Below are 12,600 nucleotides of genomic sequence, written 5' to 3'. Positions count from 1 at the left end.
AATACTACGATATATGAAAAATTAAATGTTTTTAATTTAAAAGTATTATAAAACAGAGTAATTATAGAAAAAATTGAAAGTATGTAAAAATGACAAATTAATAAAAATGAAATAAAAAATAGACAAATATATGTATTGTACTACTAGTATGCCTTTATTATACTAGTATACCACTAGTTTACGATAACAAATATCAGAAATTTTAAGAGGATCCTACATGCCAAAACGTCTAAAGTTCGCGTTAAGTGTGTCTGACTTGAGACCTATTCTACTGCCAGCGCTCACTAGCTCGGTCCAACAAAGCAAGTAGAATAAGTCAGACACTTATTACGCGTAGATACTTTAAATGTAGCTTTAGCGATTCATAACTCAAAAACGAAGCCTCAACTGTAATGCTGTCTTATTTTAATACATATAATCACCACTTAACACATTTAGAACAGCAGTAAAATACTCATGGATAGATCAGACCGTCTTAAACCTATTAAAATTTCTGACTCCTGTCATCGAACACTAAATATACTCCCAATTAAAATATTAATACCATACTATACAAACATAGTACACTAAAGTCTAAAACCGACAGAAACGTCCACATAGTACATCAAACTGCGTTTGAACCAAACGCAATATAACTGTTTACCAACCAAAATTTTTCAATTTCAAGCCACCATTGAAAACCGCCACTTCACTCCCACAGTACCAACGTGAGTCAATATCCGGTAGAAAACGGAGCCCTATTAAAAACGTTCACTCGACATACGATTAACTTTTTCACTTACCGATTGGCACGATGACAGCGGAGAGAACGACAAGGGCGCGATGGCAGAGCATTGTGCACTGCATGGGAAACGCGATGGAATTGTCCGTCGATGGAACCAGTCTTACTCCCCTTTATCTACTTAACCCTGTCATCTTCCTCGGCGGCCTCTGTTTCCAGTCTTCTGACGCATAGCATGCCTGAAACAGCGAAACCTCGGTTAATCGTTATTTTCGTAACCGTGGGTCGAACAGGCGTAAGGGTTGAACAGCGACGGGGACATGGGAGGGCTGTTTTGAATGAACGGACAGAAGGAGACCTCGTCATCGGTTCGCTTTATCGGCCGTTTCCACCGAACGAACTTTCGACTCGCGTACCTTTGCCTGACAATACTGACTATCCCACCACTTCTACCGCCGCTATCTGACGCCAGCCTGTCGTTTCTCCTTGTTGACGTCCGATCGTGTTCCCCAGAACTTGCCTAATAGGCAGGTCAAAGGCGAACAGTCGATGATGTTACTGAGATTCGAGGGTGGGGTCAGACGTACTGGGAGAGGGGTTGAAATAGCGTATGTGAATTAAGTTCTTTGTTCGTGGAGCCTTCTAACTTTCTCCCTAGAAGAAATTATGATTACGAGAACTGAACAAAAATTGCACTTTTCATTCGTTGATATTCCCCTAAAATATAGGTATTAAAATTATTTTTCTATTTTCCATTTTCACATTTGAGGGAATTTTTAAAATCTCAAAGTGATCAAATATTTCTATCATTAAACTATCATAAAAATAAACATTATCTAGAATTAGAATCTGCTATACGAAAATCACCCATTCATACATTCTATCCAAGAAATACCCTGTCAACCCTGTTCCTATTTGCTCTGACTGCAACTTAGCAAATACGATAAACCACATACTGCCTAACCTCCCCTAAATTCAATAATCGGAATATTTTCAAAATCAAGTCACTGCTAAATAATAATCTACTAAAAGAGAACCTCAGTAATTTCTTCAAACCGAGCCAAAATAATATAAAATAATTAACAATCGCTAATAATTAAATACCTGACGCGACTAAAAACAGAAAAAAGAACAAGAAGAAGAAAAATAACCACAAAAAGTCCAGAGTCCCTCGACTTTCAAACACAACACCACGAACCACCACTACAAAATTATGAAAAGAATGAACACGAAAAAAATCCAGCGTGATAAAAAATAATGGACAGCGTTAAAACCCACCGAAATTTACTAAGCGCATAAACATCGAATAAACACCGAGTTCCCATGCACCGATAACTCTGTGCGTGTCACAGTCGACGCGGCGAAAAATTGTAACGCGCGGATATTACTCGCATGATTATTTGCAAATGACACTGGTTACGCCCGTTACCATTTCGCTGGCCGCGAATCACGGGTATTGGCAGAATTGTTGATTTTCCATATGCCACGAGGCGGCGTGTGCATTCGGTGAAACGCATGCCACGCGGTGCACACGCCATTGATCAGATTTCGTAGCTCTTCCGACCGTTCTCCAGCGGCGAGACAGTTTAATGCCGCCAATAAAGTGTATTTGTAATGTTAATCCGCGATCGGGAACGGAAGCTTAAAGTACGGGCCGTCTCGTTGAAATCGTTTCGAATCATCGGCGCGCAATTGGTCGTTGATACAGTTACCGTGGACGGACACGGGCACTAAATTATTAATTACCAGCGATGTCGCGGGCTTTAATTGAGAACGACATAAACAATATAACGCACGCCTGCCTCTGCGGTTTTGCTGATTCGCGGGACACTAATTTCCAGCCCGATCGACGAAATTATCTGCCATCGTAAAATATTGGTGAATCGGTTCTTCCAATGATTGCAAAGTTGTATGAGCCTTGGAACGGTTATTAGATTGCGCGGTATCGCTGAATGATTGTTCCATTATTTTCTGCTGGAATCGAATTAGTCTACCGTAATTTGTCGTGGCTTCGTGAACGAAGGCATTGGGCTCAGGTTATTTTAACCTGTAGAATTCATTTTTCGAATTATTTCTCATGAAATGTGGATTCTGTTGAGAATGAATTCTGAATTTGTTGGTAATTTCGTTTTAAAGTAAATTGTCCTTAAAATAGTTGGGTTTTGTAGATCATAAATCAACCTAGCTAGCTTATGATTACAGGAAAATGGAGATGGCACTGGTTCGCGGGGAACCACAACACAAATCAGAACCTAGACAGAATTTACGAAATCTCGTAAACGACGTGAGGAATTGTACAGTTCCTGGTGCAGGCACGAAGTAAAAAATACAGTTGAATGTGGAACGTGAAGTGCAACGTACTTTGAGCGCAACCGACGATGTCTGTCCCAGCGAAATTATTTAAATTGTAGCGTACGCTCCTAACTACAAATAAATTACGAGGAGAAATGTGTCGTGTGTCGACAAATATAATACCTCATAAAACATGGTACCCAGTGCGTGTTTGAAAAATTATGACCTACACGAAGAAAGTAACATCGAAAAGTAGAAATTTGCATGAACCTCTTTTGTCGAAAGGAAACGAAGCAGAATGTTCACGCTTTCTACCATTTACTGTACTTAGCACTGTCAATTATTTCTTTCTATTTATTATCGAATTACCCCTCAAGATTAATCATAAGATTAATCCCTGAAAGATCAAATTTTAATTTCCTTTAAGCCCAGAATAAATATCTAACAAAAGCCCTCTAAAAAATTTCACCTCACAAAGTGTCGAAAAACACAAACCATACGTCAACTTGAAAAAAAGAAGAGGTGTCAAGTTTCTCCAACAATCGATCATTTTCGGTGCTCCCTTTAAGCGGCGGAGCTCTCTGCAATGGACACGAGATCGAATAGGCAAAACGTTGCATCGATCCAGCCCTTTTTTGAACTTCGACCCTTGTCACGGTTAAACCTCTAAACAGGACACTGGAGACCAGCCCTTAATTCTAGCCATAAAGTAAACATCGTAATTGCATCAGTTAATTGAACGACGCGCCGCTGGAAGCTAAAAGTCGGCTTCGCGGAGGAACGCAAACAGAAATCACGATATGAACCTTTGCATCGGTCCCAGGGGAATTCTGATGGCGATATTTACGAAGGCAGTGACTCCTACGTACGTCTTCGCCGCAGCGTAGGCGAGCTCCTCTCCGTAAAATGCGAAACACGGAGCGCAGAACACACGAAACGCTGCAGTTCGTTACCGGGAAGGTAAAGCCGATCTATACCACAAACAGCAGAAGTAGCGGTGGCGTCGCGTCGGCGGCAGCGCCAACGAATTGGCTCTTTCACGCAGACAGCTGAACAAAAAGACACGGGGACGGGGTTAGCTCTAATTTACATTCGCGCTCACCTATGTACGGTGCATATTTACAATGCACGTATGCGCGTGCAGAGAGGACGGGGTCGAAAGGCTCCCTGTAAGCGAATGAGAAAGTCTTGAGTTAACACCGGAACGACTTTGAAAGGACCACTTTTTTCTGCGGCACGTCTGCCAGTCGGTGAATGCGAGCCCGAAAACTTGGCCGAGGCTCTCCCTTTTCCTTGCTCTGGGAGAAGCGACGTTAAGGTAATGCTATTGCTACTCGAGTTACTTTACATTTCAGACCTCGTTTTCCACTGTCGTTCGGCTAATTTTTACTGGCTTCTGGGCGAATTAGAATTCATCGGTACATACTGTCTTCGCGAAGGGAAGACGCATTTTAGGGGAATTGAAAGGAATGAAATTTTTACTGTGGAAGGGAGCAGTTGTTGAAGGAGAGAAAATTTCAGGCTATACTACTTAAAATCGTTACGTGATCTCGTGTGTAGATAGCGAATTAAATGCCGAGTAAGTTACATGAGTAATATGAATGATACTAGATTGAGTATCGCTGATAAAATGTTATGAAAATATCTCCTTTATCCGCATCACTTCCTTGTGGGCAAGGATCAAACTATTTCCGCTAGGAATTCTTGCGATCGTGAACCCTCCGTGTTGCATGTGTAATAAGGGCTCACGTAGCTAGATTAGATGCAGATTAAGGTGGTCTCAGATGGGCTTAGCGTGAGAGATCATTCATCCAAGATAATTATTTTTCAGGTGTCACGTGACTGTTAGCAAAGTTCCTAGTTTCCTGCGAATGATTAATTAGGTAATGAAGAAATGTTAAATACGATTTTAAAGACTTTGCTAAGTGGTTGGTTGAGTTTCTTATTAGAGGAAAAAGTAACTGTATTATTATTGCTGTGTTTTTTGCTATGTAATATATCCACTCTTAAACACTTATTTTGAATTGTAAAAAAGAAACAGGCAATTAATTAGTAATAAATTTCTAGTGTGTTGAAAAAAATCACTACCTGGATACTATACAAGGATAATTATGAAATTTAGTAAAATTAATCTGAAGTAGTAGTAAGACACAATAATTTGTACTTCTCTACTGTCTAAAAGAAAATCGCTATTATTAATATTATCTAAAATTTTCTTTCAATATTTCCTAAGCTTCAAAAACTAACATATTCGACGACATATCGGAACTTTCATTGGATATGAAAATTCTAACCGACAAAGTCATAAAACTATTATTGGAACGTAGACATGTAAAAATCATCTCCACGTAGGATGCACAGGGATAAATAATTCAATTCAGCATTCTCAAATATCTGGAACGTCACGCCAAAATGGTTAAAATATTCATCGCAGGCCATTGAGCCTACAAAGGTCTTATACACATAGCGCAGCACGTAGGTACATACACATATAGTGTTTCAGACCAAACCGCGACACTATCACTTTTCCGATGACGATCGTTTGCGGCTGCGCAGGTATTTCGTTGCAAGAGTAGACGAAATTTACGTGAAGATAAATTTGAAACGTTGCACCCATACCGCAGCTTCCGAATCACTCTATTCATCGTGGACTAACCTCTGTATCAGTCTAAAAAATCTAATATACTGTGAACATAATATAATTCCTAAATCTTCAAATTTGTGAACTTATGGTCATTCGAAGACAACTATATTTCAAAAGAAAAAATATAACTCGACTTCTATTTTATGTAATACAAATAATCGTGAGATAAATCAATCTTGGTTCTATAAAGCCTGGTTCTATATTTTGTAAGGAAAAATGTTAATCACTGGTCTTGCGAGAGAGTCAATGTACTTTCGTTTCCTTGTTAGCGATAGCGAAGAGTATTTTCGGGCAATTACACCTTAAATTGCGAAGCCTTCCATGATATCGATCTCAGCCTCTAGCAATTCATATTCCTTCGATAATTGCTCCAACAAGGATTATTCTTCGAGGGTAGTGGACTTGCGGAATGAATTTTTCGCTTGGATAGAAATGTAAGTACAATTGAAGACAGCTTAGCCTACCGAGGAGAAAGGTGTAAGTGTTTCAGCGAAATGATTATTAGATGGATGATATCTCTGGGGACAAGCAATAGTCTAGACTAGTACACATTACTCTCGAGGGAACGTTAGCTTCTCCGTTGTAGATTAACCGTCACATAAAACCGGGACAACTTTAACAAATGTCCCGTAAAGAATACAGAAAGGCGTCCAAAGTAAATCTACAGGGACTGATATCCGCGAGACAGCTTTATTGCTACAGATACACCTCTTACACAGTTTTGCACGGCATAATTGAAATGGAACAGGCAACTTCTACAAATTCAAAACCTCTTTTTTAATTTTGCTCTTATGTCTACTATTCCCTCAGAGATCCAGAAAAATAATTTATCTCGGTAAAGATTGCCAACTACAATTTAACTTTCTTTATTTGGAAGAGAAATAGATTATCAAGGATGTCTTGTTCAGTTTTATCCTTTATTCCGAAATCGCTCGACAAATGTAGAACTATTGCATGCGTCTATTGATCCAAAATGTTCTACGTGGCATGAAATTGCAGTGAGAACAAAAAGAAACGATGTTACGAAATTGTATACTTTTCAGGTAAGGATAACATTGCACATCGATGTGGATACGTTGAATGGAAAATTAAATTCTTTGACTGACAAAAAACGCGGAAATTTCCCAGCGAGAAACAAAACTCGCTGAACATTGTGCTGACAGTTGCCGAAGGCAATGAAAAAAGAAAAATATTCTGAATAACATCAGCGAATCTTTTGTATCGGCTTAAATAAACAGAGAGTGTTATTTATCAGCTAAACAATTTCCACAGTACGTCCGAGTTGTACAACGAGCACAAAACACCGAGTAATATTACTACCTACCAATGTGTAATATCAATAGTCTGATTGACTAACAATAATTGTAAATATATAGAATATCTATAGCCTGAAAGAGAAAATACATCCTCTAAATCAGGAATATTTTAAAAAATACAAAAGTCCTCTCTTCTTCTGTATGAAAGGATTAATATTAGATTGATGCAAAAGTTTGTCCCATTTTCTTGACAAAAATCATAGAAAAATTGTATTTACTAAAAATTTCATTTAATCAATATAGTATATGTCATTTTATTTAATGACCTTTCTCCATCTCTTTATATGGATTAAAACCATTGAAAAAAATCGAATGAAAAATTTGGTTAGAATTAAGCGTTAAAACAATTGATATTTTACACCATGCGTCGATACGCTGGTTCAGGTCCATATCTCGCCCATACACCTTCGCGCTTCCAATTCCTCACAGCTTGGTTTCCACGCCGAACAGAGAAAGCGGCAAATGCATCACAGAACCGACGACGAATTTAAAAAGGAACGATCCAAAGAAATTCGAAGGTTTCTTACGTAGTGTGTCCCGCGAGAAAATATGACCGAGAACGATTATACTCGTCCTCCCGACGGCATTCGACCAACATTTCCATTCAGCATCGTCGAAAGCGATTCTACGTTCCGTGGAATTCGGTTAGCTCGCGCGGAGACGCGAATAAAGGCGCATACGTGTGCCTGGAATATAAGATACGTCCTCGCATATGTGTCTAGTGGCCCCTTCCGGCTTTTCCCTCGCGTGCGCCGCCCGTGCTCTGCCCGTGAATTCGTGAATATTCAGTGACGCCGATCTTCGGGCAGGTTTACGACTCCTCTTCGCTTTTACGAGTTTGTCAAGATGAAACGACTTCGCGTGAACTCGAATCCTTCTTTCCTTCCGTGCCATCGACGCGCGAGAACGTTTTCTTTCAACTGTGTCAACCGTGTCTCACCTTAGCCGGGACGCGCAGTAATCGAGAAATGTTTAAAGTCCGCGGACCACCGCTGAATTTCTTATTTTTCGTTTCTAGAAGAAAATAATATCTTTTATTGTCAATTTTTATGCTCACCCTCGGGCATACTCGGTGAAAATTTAGCAATTATTCTACGAGCCTTTAAATATTGCCAGGTTTGCTTACTATGTAGAATTTAAATAAATAGATTTGTTTAAAGTTTAATTAAAAGGTTACTTTTATTTGAATTAGTTATTTGTACTTGGGGATGATGAATTTAGAAGTACTATCCTTGTATTGATTCTTTAATCGTTGACTTGTGCTACTTGCTTTAGTTCCTACTAATGTCTGACGTATCATAGACTTGTACTACTTACTCAGGTATTAATAGTGAAATGTGTCTAAAATTAACTAGGTTTAATTATAGGTGTATTTCTCCAGTATTAGAAGAGATCTTTCATCATTGACTTATACTACTTGCTTCAGTTGCTACCAATGCCTGACATATCATGGACTAATACTACTAACTCAGTTATGAGTAGTAATATGTGTCTAAAATCAGCTAGGTTTAATTGTAAGTACATTTTTCCAATTTGAAAAAACAACAGCATTAAAAACAAATATAATAAAAAAAATGAGTTACGTAGAGTCGTACTGAAAACAAGTATAATAAAATAAGTTTGCAATCTGATGTGAATGTTCAGGGAAGTAGAAAAATATTAAAAACAAATTTCACTTTTTTAACGCAACAAAATACAATTTAAAATTCACCAATTATTGAAACTTTTTAATAATATCACAAATTGTAAATTTATACTTTAAAGTACCAGTTTAAAAGTAAGAACAGAACGAAAAGTCTATTTTACTTTCTCAATTTCGATTTCTCGGAAAAAGGAAAAACTTTCATTTCCTGGAACAACGTTCTCTGTGAATTTATTCATTACACGTCGTTTATATTCATAAGATCTGGTTCTTCGGGAACTAATTTCTCTTTAATTGTACCGCGTTCCCTACTGCGCTTACTATTTTTTTCTGACCAATATTAGACGCTGACTACTTAATTGAAAAACAAGAAGTACATATATACTCGAAATTTTTAGTATTATGTAACTCGTGTAGTCTAAACTAACTAAATTTTTCTATGTTACTAAAACCAAATAATATAAGAAACATTTTTCCCCCGACTAAGCAAAAATGAGTTCGTAGAAATGAGGAAAAAATGACACTGTTGATTTTCAAACGAGTTTGCGTTGATTTCCTACGGGATATAACGTGTGAAGCAAAGGTTGGTAAAATTTTGACGTGTGCATCACAGAATATCACGAACTTTCGAGAACTTTCACACCAATTCGTCCTATCGTTTTAGAACATGTTTTTATGTAATATTTTAAGGTAGCATGCATCAATAATTCTAATTTTATTTTGCACACTTCGTTTTTTTTTTAAATTAAGTGCTTTATGATTCTCATATCTAATTTTACGAGAACATATCGACAAAATAACAATACGAATATTTTGGTTATAAAACTAGCAAATGAAGTTTTGTATAAATATTTCTGTACTGAATAATTTGTTGAACCATTTTCGCGTAAATCATCATAAGAAATTAGAACGTACTACACTTGTCGACAAAATTAACTGAGATAATTCATAGAGTAATATAAAACTGTTTAAAAACGTTTAGCGATATTATGCACCAGGTAGAAAATCTCAATTATAAATAACCAGTGAAGATAAAGTAGGTTAATCTCGTTTGAAACAAAAATTGGGACGAACATTTCTCTAAACTTTTCCCTGGCTTTAATCAAACTAAACCTAGCGAAATGAATAAATTGTCCATCTAGGCGATCTTCTCACTTGTCTAATAGCAAGCGCCGCACTTTCAAACGCGAGAATTCACGGTCGGGGAATGAAAAAGAAACGGTCACAAACTCTGCAGCGCGATTTCTAAACACGGCGAACTAAAAAACAACAAGAAGGAAAAACGAGCCGTAAAGAGCACACTTAACTGTGCACTTCAGTTTCTGCTTCGTAGACCTCACAGTATTCCTCCATTTAAGTTTGTCTTTATTTTTATCGGGCGTGTAGCGGAATTTCACGATTAATTTATACGTTGTCGAGCGTATTGGAAAGCACTCGTGCCGCCTGCGACCCCGTCACGGAATCACTTTTTCACACTTATTGCCTTATCGAACTTCGAACGTCCTTAGCTCTGGAATGCAAATCACTAGAGCTTAACTTAGATGAACTCCGAGGGTGAAGGATAGGGCGAGAGATAGGAAGGGATGCGGTACCAAGGCAAAAATGGAAGTCAGAAGTTTCGTATTACCCAGTGCAAGAGCTTCTGCATGGTAGAAAAAGACCGAGGTGACCAAAAAGTAGCCACAAAGTGGAGGAAGTCGAATGGATACCGAATCTTACAAATGATTCAATGGGAATAATTGGCAAATGGCAAAATTGTCAATTATAATTACTTTGAAATGAATGCAATGAAACTTCACTTATTTGTGATGTCTCCACATAATGAATGGAATTGTACAGAAATATTTAACCAAAGCAATGACAACGATAAAAGATACAGGCAAACCAGATTGAATTAACAATTCTAAACAACTGGAAGCTTGCCATTCCACGCATGATTAAGTAACTTATTCAGGTGAAATTAATCAACTAGGTGAAATACAATTTTACCGATTAGTTGCAGCGCTAATGCTTTGAACATTCACACATTACATTATTCGTGTATGGAATTAGAGATATTATATATGCGTTAAAACTTTAGCGTTAATGAACGGATCTCATTAATTGCGTTTTAGGTTAGTTATATTTCCCAACTTGTAACGAACAGTTTCTCACTCAAACATTTATGATATTGCTAGGGATGAAATTATATCATCAACGGACATGGAATCATCGAAAATTTGCGGTCGCTTGAAAATGGAATCAAAGGGATATCGAGAAGCGATTTAAATGCGGTGCGGAGGACTATCAACAGATTCGATTCTCGATGGTCAAAACCATTTTGCTTTCGAGAGATGATTGATACATATCGATGCCTTCACTATAGATATGTGTATTTATTGTTCTATAATTTTGAGTTTGGAAGTGTGTCAGACCGACGGAGAATATTCACCAAGTGAACTGTTGTTACATATAGACACGTGAATATGTAGGACGATAAATACTACAAAGTTCACAACGTTTAATTGTAGAATTCCGTAAAATATATTGAAATGTGTACTCTATTAAATAAATACTTCTATCCATGCACAATTTCCAGATTAATATACTTTGAAAGTCAATTTTACTCTTCTAAATTAATTTGTGGATTAATAAATGATTTGACAAGTGGTCTGTAATCTGTACTTCTATATCAGAATTGATAGTACATTTACAAACGATTATTTCTTATCCGATTGAAATGAATTAATGATTCAAAGTTCAAGTGAACATATTTCTTCAGCAAAATATTCCACTTAAATATACATACAATATGTATCAAATATATGACGCAATCTATCATGGGATCAATGCTATCTATAACGTCACAGGAAACCATAATCCTCTGCCAAGCTTAAAGCTTGCACAAATCGATTGATACAAATAGCAGGTCGAATTTCTTATCACCATTATCTCTTCCATCGAATCTCTGAAGGTGTAGCCATTTGTATACGATTGCACTGTTCCACAAGTTTCATCCTCGTTCGTGCAATCTTCCTCGAAGGACATGAGCAGGCCAGGAAGGAGTTTGAAGGTTCCTCAGTTTTCTTTTCGACCTACGTTTACGGTACGTCTACAAGCCACGTCCTGCATCACAATACTTCTCCAATTTCCTGAGCAGAAGTTACGGGACACGTTCCATCATGACGTCACGGGAACAAAGCTTACCCCGTCCTGTTCACTTTTCGTCCTACGACCCTCGCCCCTTTCCCCTTATAACTGTGCACGCCACGATGCCCCTACCCCTCTGCTTCTCTTTGTTCGCTGCTACCCTCGTCTTCTCTCGCTCCCTCTCTCGCTTACCCTCCTTCTTGAGTAGTTTTATTGTGGACCCCGTCGTCTTCTTTCTCGCGGACTTCGAATGGAAGGTGGGGTAAATAGCCGCAATAGTAAACTAAGTTTGCGCGAGAAGCTGGCGTACCGTGTCGAAGGCTCACGTGACCTTCCCCAATGACTTCAACGCGTTCGATCATTAGGCAAGCGCCAGAATTCTTTTGATCATATCAAGTCCTACTGTTCAACTTTCTAATACCTTTCTAAAATTTCTAAATTTTCACATTTTCGAGATTTAAATTTTCAAATTTTTAAATTCTCGAATTTTCAAATTTTTAAATTCTCGAATTTTCAAATTTATAAATTTTTAAATTTTAAATTTTCTTTTCTTTCTTTCTTTTCTTAAATTTTTATTATTTAACTTTCTCTACTTTTTATTTTTTTCTCAATTCTATCAGTACTAGACGACTCAGAAAAGTAAATCACCTACTTATTTCTTCTACACTAAATGCATATATCTCATAGATAATTTAAACAGTTTCAGGAAAAGAAAAAATTTCGTCTTTTTTATTAGACGAAATTCGCTATTTATACAACACAATAAACACTTCCCACACAGAAATATAATTAACAACCCTTTATTCACGGTAAATTTCCACTTGAATTCGAAGCAGTGCATCAAACAACATCTGAG

The 12,600-nt window shown here is 37.5% G+C and overlaps 1 protein-coding gene across 1 annotated transcript in view; it reads right to left on the bottom strand.

Moving 5' to 3' along the window:
- LOC143180627 (lachesin) overlaps positions 1-931 on the bottom strand; it is an 83,752-nt gene extending 82,821 nt beyond the window's left edge. Inside the window, exon 1 of the mRNA XM_076380495.1 lies at positions 783-931. Coding sequence (XP_076236610.1) covers positions 783-846 — 64 coding nt within the window. The 5' untranslated portion in view covers positions 847-931. The remainder of the gene's footprint in view (positions 1-782) is intronic.
- Between the last annotated feature and the right edge of the window lie 11,669 nt (positions 932-12,600).

The sequence above is a fragment of the Calliopsis andreniformis genome, chromosome 6 (genome assembly GCF_051401765.1).
Source record: "Calliopsis andreniformis isolate RMS-2024a chromosome 6, iyCalAndr_principal, whole genome shotgun sequence".
NCBI lineage: Eukaryota > Metazoa > Arthropoda > Insecta > Hymenoptera > Andrenidae > Calliopsis > Calliopsis andreniformis.
This window is presented reverse-complemented; position numbering and strand designations above follow the sequence as displayed.